Below are 13445 nucleotides of genomic sequence, written 5' to 3' on the forward strand. Positions count from 1 at the left end.
TTGGTCTAAATTTATTCCTACTACATACCTAATAAGATCTAATTTAATCACCATCATTCTTACGGGAGTCGTCGCAGTAAATTGATGGTCTTCTTTTTCTTTTTACATTTTTTGCATTTGGTTTTAAATCTCCATTTGATGGGGGGAATAATCACTTTTAGTTTATTATACAAAAGATGTATTTTTTTTATTTCACTCATTACACTATAAAATGAAATTTTTTTATCGATGTATCTGTTGCACGTAAGAATAAGATCGATATAAAATTTATAGATGACACTTTTCTCGATGTTGGTGTTGATGGTGATGTTGTTGTTGTTGTTGTTGTTGTTGTTGTTGATGATGATGATGTTATCATTATTTTTTTGAAGAAAATCGGAAAACGAACAATACGCATCATTCTCAATGTTACTTATTGAAATTTTGATTGCATCTTCACAACAAAATTGATCCATTTTCAGAAACACTCTTCGACACTTTATTCATTCTATACGTAGAAACACTGACTGATTTTTGTCTTAATATGATCTTTCATATAGTTTCCTCTTTCGACAATGCTCTATCTCTTTTTCGCATACGTAATGAGACTGATCCAAAATTTATGATGAAAAATAGTGTGACAGCTCATATATTTGAGAGTTGCAACCTTTGAAATAAGATCAAGATTTTTTTGTACCAAAATTTTTATTCAAATACATATTGTATAATATTTATTGTCATCAAAAATGGTAAAAATAATAATCTTTATATGAAAACTGATAGTAAAAAAGAGGGAGAAATGTTATATAAATGATCTTCCATAAATCAAATTAAATCAAATTATTTGTGTGTGTGTTGCTATGAACAATAACAGTAGTGATACTAGCAGTAGTAGCAATAACGGTAGCAGCAGCAGCAGCAGCAGCAGCAGCAGCAGTAATCGTTGTAGTGAAGTGATTAGACAGAAAAAGTTATTACAAGAAATTTTGTATTTTGAAGAAACCAAAATTTATCTACTGGATAAAATTAAATTTCAATTGATTAATTTATCTTCGATTGATTTATTTCAAATTTACAACCAGTTACCAGCAATTTTTAAAGAAGATTCCGATATCAAAAATCATTTACCCTGTTTGGAACATTACTATTGTGACAACGACTACAACGAGAACGTCGATGTAATTGACGGACCACCACCCTCTTTAGAAAATTGCCCCAGGTGTATTGACATCAAACGAAACCATCATCATCATCATCATCATCATCATCATCAACAACAACATCATAAAACACAATAAGAAGATGATGAATATATATGTATTATTTGTTGTATTAATTAACAACATTCTACATGTACAACGTACTTCGGATATAATTGAATGTTATATCTCCATTAGTGATAATTTTAACGATACATGGCCTGATAATTGGATGATGATGAAAAATATGGGGCGAGATTTTCAACTTTCAATTTTTCAAGATGAAGAAAATAATTTCGATTACGATTCATCGATATCGGCAACCGAGACGACGACGACGATGCCACCAACAATAACGAGTATGATGACATCATCAAATCGAACAATATTTTATAAATTAAGATTTGTTTTTCAAAATCGATCTTATTTCGATTCTGATTGGATTAAATTATCAAATTCGTTATTTATTCCACCAACACAATTATCACAGTCAGCGGAAGTACCAATAACTACGTCTTCAATTTCAATAATAAAACCATCAGAACCGTCAATGAATTTTTCATCTGTATGGAATAATGTTGTAAATAATATTTTTAATGAATTTGATGAAAAAGTAAAATTAGCAAAATGCAAACATTACAATGATTTCTTGTTAGTTATATCGATTATTGAAATGTCTCTAATCGTACTACTTTCAGGCTTACTTACATTTACATACAATAAATTAAATAGAAATCAAATTGTACAATATGAATTGTAGTAATACATAGGTGCCTACAGCTTCTATTGTAATGATAAATATGTTTGTACTATGTAATTATAAATACATATGTATTTGATTTCAATATAGATATATAAAGACGTAACTACGATTTTTTTCTTAGTTAAACACTTCATCTTTACGAATAAATAATGATGAAAACGACTTTGTTATTAGTTTTGTGGTTATGTTTAAATCGCATGATAATTTATGGGAATTATCTCAACAGTAATAGTGAAGATGAAAAGAAAAGTGTAGTTCATTATTTGTATAAATATGGGTATCTTTTCGGTGATAGTACTGACGAATCATCATCATCATTATCATCATCAGATTCCTTATCATTATTAGAAAATAATAACGAAAAAATAAGATCTGCTTTATTTGAATTTCAAGAATTCTACAGCTTAAATTCGACTGGAGAGATTGATAACGAAACATTAAAATTTATCGAACGTCCTCGTTGTGGTATACCGGATACCTTATCGGATTTTAATGTAAAGAAAGATAAAATATGGCATCACATGAACCTCACGTGGCGTGCATATATGAGAGATGAAAAAATTAAAAAAATTATTCGTGAAGCATTTCAAATTTGGGAGCAAAATACCAATTTTAAGTTTATCGAAGAGAATTTCAGCAGATTTCCAAATATTTTTATTACATTCGCCAACGGTGTGCATTCTTATTTCATACATCGAAGACCCTGCTCTAGTAAATTAGATGGAGAAGGAGGAGTTTTAGCACATGCTGATTATCCTAATCATTCAAATGTATCGGAAGTGCATATTGATTCAGCGGAAAGATGGAATTTTTACGATAACCCAAACGAAAATGATTTAGATTTTTTGTCTGTTATTCTTCACGAAATCGGACATACCTTAGGATTACAACATTCATATATAAATTCATCTATTATGTATGCTTATTATCAACATGGTAAAAAATCTTTAGATACTGATGATATACGAGCAATTGAAAATTTATATGGAACATATTTGCCTACTACCAAAAGCATTAACCAGAAGAATGAAAATACTTTTCCAACTACTGCTACAACAACAACCACAACTACTACTACTACAGCTACCACTAGTATCAGCTCATCTTCATCGAGTTCAGGACAAAATGAAACATATCCGGATTTGTGTAAATTAAATAAAAAAATCAGTACGTTTTTAATTGTAAAAAACCATTTTTATATTTTTTACAAAAAATGGGTATGGTTAATCGAAATTGGAAAAAATTCATATACGAAACCAATGTTAATTACTGATTGGTTGAAATTTCTTCCATTGGATTTTAAGGAAATTTCTGTAATATTTCAATTGCCTTCACATAATGAAGAAAAAGTAATGATTATTGTAAAAAATCAAATTTATATCGTAAAATTACCTCAATTAACATTATCAAGTAAAAAGAATAACCCGATAACTGTAGAAAAAATGTTTAACATTTCATCACCAATTCGTTCAGCATTAATGATTTATTCTGGTGATGTGATATTATTTCTCGATCATAATAAATTTGTAAACATTAATCCGTGTTCTAATAAAATAAATAGTGTCGGCTTGATATCGGAACGATTTCCAGGCGTTCCTGCACATAAATTATTAGGTGCAATACGATATGTTAACGGAAAAATGTACTTTTTTAATAAAATGAATTTCTTTGAGTTCGATGAATTTTTAAATGCGGTCACACGATCCGCTATCAAAGATTTGTCGATATTCGGAATAAATTGCCCCAATGAAAACATTTTGATTCAAATTAAGAATTTACTATCTCGGCTTGTAACATTCGAAAATAAAGAAGAAGAAGGAGAAGAAATAGAAGATGATAATGAGTAAATTAAAAATTTTAATTATACTTATATTATATTTTTTATAAGTTTTATAAATAAAATGCTAATAAAACCACCGTTTTTTATCAAATTAGTTTAAAGGATTTTGTAAAAATACGAAGTTGTGGTAAAAGTGGTTTCCGTGTTTTATAAAAAACATTCTGTTAGTGGTAATGTTTCCGTCTTATCTGTAGAAAATATTACATCACCAACTCGATCAGTGTTAACGGTTTTTAATAATATGAATTTAATTGTGTTCACCCGATCGAATATTAAAGATTTGTCGATATTCGAAATAAATTGTTCTAATGAAAAACAATTTGATTTAAATTATCCCAATTTGTCAGAATGATGAGTAAATCAGATTTTAACTTTATTACTGATTAATGAAATATTAAGGAAAACTACAGCTTTTTATCAAATTAGTTCATTGGTTAGGTTTTCCGTTCAATTACGTAATTTATGGTAATCGTGGTTTCCCAGATTTATTAAAAAACGTTCCCTCAGTGGTAAAGTTCCGTGTTTTATATTCTTATATTTCCAGTCGAATCAATTGCAATAAGTCGTGCTGTCGTTTGCTAATCAATCAATCAATTACAGTAAAAATGAGTGGTTCAGCTCCAAAATCGTTGCAAAACTTAACGTTTATACAAATAATAAAATCTTTTCCATTTGGAAATAGCATTGTTAATTTATACAATATTTTACCGACAATTTTATGGTACGATTTTCTCAAATTTTATTGGACTGAAAGACTTGAGAATGATATTATAATCTCCGTTGAAAATGCTGAAAGTGGTACCGAATTTGCTAATTGTCAATGTGAAAATTGTCTTAATCAAAATTATACGTGGGGTGAAAGAGTGAAGTGTGAAAACTTTATGAAACTACTGATATACCAAAACCCTTATTATAATGAATACGGACTACATATTCGAAATATTCAAAGATACAAGTACATTTGCATAAATTTCGATTTTTATGATGTTACGTTTGGTGATGATGAATACCTCTGTATGTTTGGAGTATGTTTTAAATGTGTGGACCACATAATTTCATTAAACGTTACATCTTATTCAGATTTTAGTATTAAACTAAAAAAAGTTGTTTTACATTATGTCATAAAATCTACTAAATTGTACCAATACGTAGGTGATTCTGGGTCTTGGTGTGGATGGTGCATCAACAAACCATTATTTTCAATACAGTCATTTAAAAGGTGTTGTATTAAATTACATTTGAAAAAATATACATTAGCAAGTACTGTACATATTTCATCGTCTTCTTCCTCTTCTTCGGTGGTTTCTACCGATGATGAAATATTTTAATTTTAGAACCAATCAAATTTACGCTTTTGCTTATCATTTTTGTGTGACGTAATAAATTATTTCATACAAGGAGATCTATTATTCATTTCAGTTTCAGACACTTCATTCTAGTTTTACTGTCCGCGTGCATTACTTAAATCATTAAAATGAATTCCAATCATCATAATACTCTTCAGTCATTAAATGACACCGCTTCATGCACATTGCCCAATCGTGTTCGGGCAAATGAAGACTTAGTAGTTGATCATTCGTATAAAATTATTAATATAAAGTGTATTAAAACAAAATTTGGAAATTCGGTTGTTTGTTCTGTTGATGGAAAAGGTGATCTCTTTTTACCCAAACGTTTGGCGCAAAACTTTTTGGATAATTCCGAGCTTCGAAATTATTTGTTGAGCGGTAAAGGATCAAGTATCATCTTCAGAGGGCAGAAAGACGTTGGTAAGGCAGAAAAGGCCAACGTTTTTGAATTTGAGAAACATGAATAAATCAACGAAACTATCATCATCGTCGTCGTCATCGTCATCACCAGCATCTTCATCAACATCATCTACTAGCATGGATGAACAAATCAAGAACATAGAAAACATGTTGAACAATATTTCTTTGGATTCGAAAGAAAATGTGACCGAAATCAATGAAGAAATTGCAAAGTCAACAAAAGAATGTAAAAACCTATTGTTGAGTTCATCAAAATCTGTCTGGGAAAAACGCAAAAATCAAACAAAATTTATTCAACTCCAATGTTTAAAACATTTACTAGACGAAAAACTACAAGCATTTTCCCATCATCATCATCAACCTCAAGGAAGTGGACTGCAGCAGCACCAGCACCAGCAATCAACATCATCATCAACATCAGCTCCACTACGAAGGTTATCTCTAATCAAAGTAAGTAGTCTTTATTTTAACTAAATTTTGGTATTAATTTCTCCTTTACAGCCATTATTGGCGTTCAAATCGCGCGTTGAGACCTACATTCTCTACAACCATAACCATGTGGAACTTTTCGAGTTGTTGGTTGATTCGATGAATATGATTAAAGATTTGTTACATAAAAAAATTAAACAATTGGGTGCTCTCAAATTTAATTTGGAATTATGTAGCAAATATGTGTTACGGCTGGCGGATGATGATAAAGTCAACGGAGAAAATAAATACTTTACTACTGAAAATAAAATATTTTTGAAAACAACAACGAATGAGAAACTACACGATATTTTGACGCTTTTATTTCGAAATCTCATTGCCCAAGTAAGTACTTACATGTCTTATTATTATTAGTATTAATTTAATTTTTCATTCGCAGACATGTAATTTTGAATCATCTGGAAGTGGATGGCAACTTGATTCAATTTTATTTCTAACTCTCTCAATCGACAAATTCGTTAAAATATCAGCAGGATCAAATTCATACATGCCACAGTCGAGGAAGTTGAAGCACAAAAATAGAGGTAATAATATCAATGTCTTGATTTTAACACTAACATCTATATTAACATCATTTACCGCATAAAGATTAATTTAACACAATTTATTCGTTAGATTCGAATTTAAATTCAAATTATGAAATGTAGGTATTGTGAAAAATCGTATTCTGAACAGGCTATTTATTGCTTTATTGTTTATTTCAGCTTTAAAAATGGGCACGACAGAATACATTTAATTCAAATACATCACTTTGCACTTTTAAAATTAATAAAAGCTTTATCATCTTTTGACAATAAACGATTTATTAGTTTGAATAAAATTAATTCACTTTCGTGGGGATCATTATTCAATTTATTCTAATCATCACATTGATGATCATTCTTATGAAATATTGATAATATTTTTCTCACAGATCACTGCAACGATGAGGACGACGACGACGATGACTATAATAAGAAAAAATATAAGCTCCTTACCAAAAAGCGCCAAACACGCTTTTCATATATGTAATTAGTTAAGTAATTCTTTATTGCTTATATTGCACGCCCTTTATTTTGAATAATAAATAAAACTTTATACTTTTATTTAATTTTATTTGTATATAATATATTTACAAAGCAATAAATTGAAAAGAAGGCTTCCTTTTCCGTGGTCTTCCACGCCTTCGAATTGTCTCAGGATACTGTGAAGATATTCAAAAATAAATTCCTTGAATTGAAAATATATGAAAAAAGGAACTCACCTTATGGTAAATATGTAGGCCCCATGTATTGTTTATACAACCTACACTGCCTAGTTCACACCCTGATATATTGAGAATATCAGCATCTTCAGGGAGTTTTTCAAGAGACACCAAGACAAACTGATAAAGATAGGTTAAGCGAAAAACGTCCGGTCTTATCAATGTTTGCGGTTTTTCCGAGAAACGCGGAAATCAGACCGGATGATTACACCAAAAAAACGAATTATTTTGCATTTTTTTTTCGAGATATTGCAAAAATTTTTTCCGAGAACCGCGCTTAAAACTTTTTGAAATTTTTGCTCACTCTAGCGCCCTCTATGATTGTCACCCAAACCGTCACCGCCATCTTGATCTGACACAACTGTCAAATTCAAAATTTCCGTCATTCCATAATGACATCTGTCAAAATTCTCGTCGCCAGCTGTCAAATTTCCACCGCCATCTGTCAAATTTTTAAATTTCCCGCCGTTTAGCCGCGCACGCGCAAATTGAACTGTTTATCGGCTCGCGGCGCCTCCAACCGGCTACACATTTCAATTTCCCGCCACCAGCTGTCAAATTCGCACCGCCATGTGTCAAATTTTTAAATCACCCGCCACCTGATTGGCAGATGACCAGCAATACGCCGGAAGAGCCGCCGACACCATCTGTGCGCCTGATTGGTAGATGACCAGCAATACATCACCGGACGGGCGCTCGAGATTACGACTTCCGGTCTAGAACCGGCTTTGTTACACTACTCTAAACAGAGTTCTGGGCACCTTGAAGAGATTTCCCAAAAATAATACCTTTTGCAATAATACCTTTTTCAACTACCCCTAACTTCAGGTCTCTTGATGCGCTTCGATTTCCAGACAAATTTTGACACTTCGAACTTACACCGTACTTAGACATGGGCGCCGCGGATTTTAGGCAATAAGTGTTTAGTTAACGGTTGGTTTACATCGCGGGTTTAAGTCCGGTCTAAGATTGGCAAGAACGCCACACGCGAGCAAAGTCCAGAATTCGACTCGTAGCAAAATACACCGAATGTACGACAAACGAAGCTCGGAATATGCAAACTGAATTTGCGAACAAATGACCAGTGGATTACAGTTAACTGAGGGATCCGTTTCTTTGCTTGAATGTTCTTGTTTCCTCCCACGATGTTAAAGTAAAGGTGGCTCTCGTAAGAGCGAGGACCCGTACGATTCACGACACGGGCCCCCATATAAATAAGTTTTTTTTTTCATCTCAGAACTGCACTTTCAGGTCCCCCCCAGACCCCCTATTCCAAACAACGTTTGCGTTAGCTAAACCCGTACAAGAACGATAACGAAATTCATTTGATGGTGGTTTAATGATTTTTCAAATTTTTGGTTTCTCGATATTTTGGTTTAGTGTAAAATTCGTTAAATCGTTAATTACGTTAGGGATTTCGTCAAATCCACGGTCCTGTATATATTCATGCTTTAGCGTGGTTCCCCGACTTCTCTCGTAGTAGTTTAGTCATTTTCTAACCCCGAACCCACACCTCAAGCCCGCGCAATTTGTAATCAAAATCTTACCTTGGCGCTGGGCACCCGGAAACTCCGACTAAGGGATGGGAACACCCACTGCACTCTTTACCACTCGGTAAGGTTAACGCGTTTAAAGTTTGTTATGCACAAAGAAAAAAATTACAAAAAAACTAGAAAACGATTAATACAGCACAAACACACAGAAATCTAAATGAAACAATTTAAATTTAAGTGCACGGCACAAGAAAATTCACTAGCACGGAATTACTTCGATAAAACAGATCGTCACCCGAAAGTACGACTGCAGGAATCCAAGATCGTCTAATGACTGACTCTTCTTCCTTAATTTTCGGTTTTTAAGAAACGGCTCAGCCGGATTTGCTCGCGCATTTTAATTTTGACTTCTGGTTCCCTATTGGACGCTTGAGGGTGGTTTCGGTTCGCGTTCATCCCCCACTCTCTTAGCACATATGCAAATTAATTACCAATTATTTACTTATTACGTTCATATCGGTAATTGAAGCCATCGCAAGGCACCTTTATGTTGTATTCAACTAGGCATCACCGATATAAAAAAATAATGAAAGTTCTACGATGAAGTTGACCCGTTTGCTGTTAAATGTTTTTGTTAATTTGTTGAAAATTATTTAATTATTTTATACCTGACCAAATCAACAACAAACGTGGTCTTCGGCCCTGTTTTGTTTATTACAATTATGCGTAAACCTAATTTAACTCTGATTAAGAAATTGAGATAAGTGTTTCGGCCGTTTCGACCTAGATGGCACTCTCGGGATGATTTGTGAAATCGGAAACCCCTTTTTCTAAATTTCCCTTATCAGATCTACCTTCCTGAAATTTGCATGCTCTAGTTTTATGTTAGTAAAATTTAGCGGTGTCGACTAAGGTAGTTCGGACAATGGTTTCTAAAGGCTTAACCAAATTTTGAATAGTACAGTTATTACCTGTTTGATTTAAATCTAAACGTCACTAATCATTCTAAACAATCATTTGCAACAAAGGCCCTAACCAATAACCTTGTAAAGAATTAACACAAAATTAAAATCTCCTAATTAAATTAATTTATGCTGAATTATGGTTGACTTCCGCTGCTAAAAGGGTTAGTAACTATATCGAGGGTGGTATCAAAATGTAGAGAAACTCTTCGCGAGATTTGTTGGAATCGCGTTGTCCCGATGAATGGTTGATTATGATCTTAATTCGCGAATTTTACAAATTACGGTTTTGGTCACGTAGCCCCCGAAATCAGATACCTCCCGAACACATGTGGTTTCGCTGTGTCCGCGCGGTCTCTTAACCACTTATCTGGTTATCTCATTATCCCCTAGATTATGCTTGCCAAAGCGTGTGACTGTTTCTTCTTTAAAGTTGGCCAATTAATTGGTGCAATTTGGTCACGATACTTTTCCAATGGTACCGGACAAATTTTCACGGGTTAATTTTGATTGTGCGGCCCCCGGCGCTGCCAGTACTACACGTTCCGAACATTTGGCCTTATTAATTTACTTTCCCTTTTAAATGATCCTAATTTCGATGTCAGCTAATTGTGGTTACGTCATCTAACGTTCCTGTAACCAAATTTTACTGTAGCAAACGCTTTCAAGGGCTCAGTTCTCGGGAATCTTTAACACGGTTAATAAGTGGATGGCAAATTTATGGTGCTCGACCCGCACCTCCCCCAACACGTGTGGCGTCGGCGGTGGGAACCGTGTTCACCCTACATTCCGATACCGGGTACATAGATTTTAATTCGTTTCGTACAATTTTTTTATTTGAACGCGAGCGCGGTGACTTCTTCTTTTTCCTACGTCGTACCTGTAATCGTTTATTTATTTGGGGCGCTCACCACAATATTTGTTGTCAAATCTGAGATTTGAAAACTTGGAGACCGAAAATAGAATGTTTCTTCATTATGAAATTATAACACATAAAAGAATCGAACGGTAAGTTTTTTGGTTTTCGTGTTTACAAAATCGAAAACGCATTTGAACCAAAAATGGACTTAGCAACTTAACAACTTAAGCCGACGATATCATTCTTATTTGCTTCGTGCTGAAAAAAGTTTGCGATTTTTTGAAGTTCATTATTGGCTCTCACGAAATTAGTATCGTTTTAACGCGCTTTAGAACTCTTGTGTTGTCAAGTCAGGTACTAACTTAATATGAACTGCTTTGATAGAAACGCATACAAAAAGAAAAATATAGGCCTTATTCAAAAGTTTACTCTTTCCGCGGAATTCTCGAATTAGCACAGGCCTGGTGCAATCGACACTAGTATACAGTGTGTTCCTGAACAAAGTGTAAAAATTTTAACCAAATTTCAGACACCGCTGTAGTGGAGTTACATTGTAGCATAGCCACGCGCTCGAAAACACCTTTTTTATTATACCTGCATCATAATTCTAAATTAAAACACGCAAATGCGTGCAAAAAGGGGTCTTTCAAACACTAAAGCTTTAAAGTTGTCTAGGTAACAAGAAATAGTGAAATGTCAGATCAATTTTTAGTTATAATATAAACAAACATGAAAATTACAATTACTATTGTTTGAAATTTCAAAGCCCGCCGCTTTAAGCTGGTTACTGTTGTTTGCTGCTTCTAATTTATAACTATTAGAAGCTTTTTCAATTTCATTTTTCTGTTTTACGTCCATAGCTCTTGATGAAGTTGGTTTAGCAACCGATGTGTTCAGAAGACCAGCAATGCGTTTGGAAACAACTATTTTGTTTAAAGTGGATTCATCAATATAGCCACACTCGAAGATTTCCATCTCACCTGACGTTGCAACTCATCGATGCTCATACCACTGTTTGCCATAATCCTATGAAGTTCGTCGGAAAGCGTGACCAGTATATTTCTCAGCGTCTCAAGTTCTTCCCGTTCTCTATTAATGGCAGCTCCACGCGCTTCTGACATTAGCACAATTTCTGAATTCTGCACAGATGATATGCCAATGTCGTCCATATCATAGGTTTTTGGTGGGAGGGATCTTATGTTTTTCCATTAAGAACTCTAAATCACGTCTTTTTATTGAACTGAAAAATGTTTCAATGTGATCCTGGCTGTCTTTAAACGTTAACAAACAATTTAAACTTCTGTTTTCAAATCGTCGTATTGACAAAACATATTTGTTAGGCACATTATAAAATCGAGAAAGCCTGTTTTCCTAATAGATTTAATCAACGTGTTATCATTATTTTTTAATGATGCTAGGTTTAATTATATGCGTACTTGCAGATTTCAAGTAATAGGGAGAATGCAAAAAATGTAACCTATATACAGTATGTCCCTGGATTGAGTTCACAAGAGGGAAAAAAAGTTTATTTTTCATTTTACAAAAAAATGACAAAGGAATAACATTTTTTGCTTATTTCAAAACAGATAAATCTGCAATTAAAATTTCAAAATTATTAGTTTGTACTCTTAAAATTAATTTTTTCATTATTTTTATTTATTAAATTTTGTAATCGTATTCAAATAATAGCAGGCTGTGGATTCACAAAATCAAATGGTGCGTTAAAGATTAAAGAAAAATTTTCCTAATAATGTATAAGTATTAAAAAATTGGAAAAAAATGCAATTGCATCCTTAACAATAATTGAGAAAATTCGAAACAGTCGAAAAAATTACGAGTTAGAATTGAACTATGTGCTAAAACAGGTAATGGGCCAATCAAATAGTAGAAATTGGTTTGAGTTAAGAAACAAATTTCATTCCTTTGACATTTTTTGCTAAATTAAAATAAAAAAGTTCTTCGTTATTTTTTGTTTTTTTCGATTTCCATTTAAAAAAAAAAAAATAAAGTTTTTTTCCCTCTTGTGAACTCAATCCGGGGACATACTGTATATATATATATATTCTTTTTTTCCGCTGGCGACATGTGAATTCTCCCTATTATAATTACACAGGTCTACAATGATTTTGGTGCCGCTAAAAGTAAAACTGATTTCAATCATATTCAGTACCCTGATAAAAACTTGATCCTTACTTTTTTAGTCCTACGTGTAGTTTTCGAGATTTCATAAGGGTAAATAAATTAAAAAGCATTTAATTAATTTATTAAAAAACCAAAGAACATTTAATTTAAAACATTTGATTACATTTAATTACACATTATTTTACAGGTTAGAAGCTTCTCTTTTTACATTTTCTTTGATGAATATCTTCAGGACATTCCCGAGCAATACTCCAACAGTAATCTGCCATCATATGCTCATCCCAGCGACCTTGGTATCTATCTTCCATCACCTTTAAATCTTGATGGAAACGTTCTCCCTGTTCTTCGCTATACGCTCCAAGATTTTCAGGAAATTTGTCTAAATGATTGTCCAGATAGTGTACCTTTATGCTCATATTACATCCAAGATTTTTAAAGCTAATTAAAAGGTTTTGAACTAACTCTTTGTAATTTTAGGCCTTATGATTTCCTAAAAAATTTGTTACAACAGCAGCAAAAGATTTCCAAGCCGCTGCTTCTAAATCATTCATTGAATGTATAAAATCGTTGTCTTTCAATAAAAGTCTTATCTGTGGGCCATCAAAAATACCTGCTTTAAGTTTCTCATTACTTAAACCGGGAAACTTCCTTGAAAGATATACAAAACACGGACCAGTTTTATCTAATGCCTTAACATATTGCTTCAT

General features: G+C 32.9%; 1 protein-coding gene and 1 pseudogene across 1 annotated transcript; one reads left to right on the forward strand and one right to left on the reverse strand.

Annotated features, from left to right (window-relative positions):
* The first annotated feature begins 5255 nt into the window (after nucleotides 1–5255).
* LOC148166054 (uncharacterized) lies at nucleotides 5256–7124 on the forward strand. Its single transcript, XM_088049463.1, has 6 exons — nucleotides 5256–5382; nucleotides 5434–5454; nucleotides 5507–6000; nucleotides 6052–6363; nucleotides 6419–6563; nucleotides 6953–7124. The coding sequence occupies exons 1-6, from the start codon at nucleotides 5256–5258 to the stop codon at nucleotides 7048–7050; spliced, it is 1197 nt and encodes a 398-aa protein (XP_087905589.1). The 3' UTR covers nucleotides 7051–7124.
* Nucleotides 7125–12926: 5802 nt separating this feature from the next.
* On the reverse strand, nucleotides 12927–13445 carry LOC148166055 (uncharacterized; annotated as a pseudogene).

The sequence above is a fragment of the Gnatocerus cornutus genome, unplaced genomic scaffold (genome assembly GCF_029298725.1).
Source record: "Gnatocerus cornutus isolate USDA-ARS CGAHR unplaced genomic scaffold, icGnaCorn1.1 ctg00000033.1, whole genome shotgun sequence".
Lineage (NCBI taxonomy): Eukaryota > Metazoa > Arthropoda > Insecta > Coleoptera > Tenebrionidae > Gnatocerus > Gnatocerus cornutus.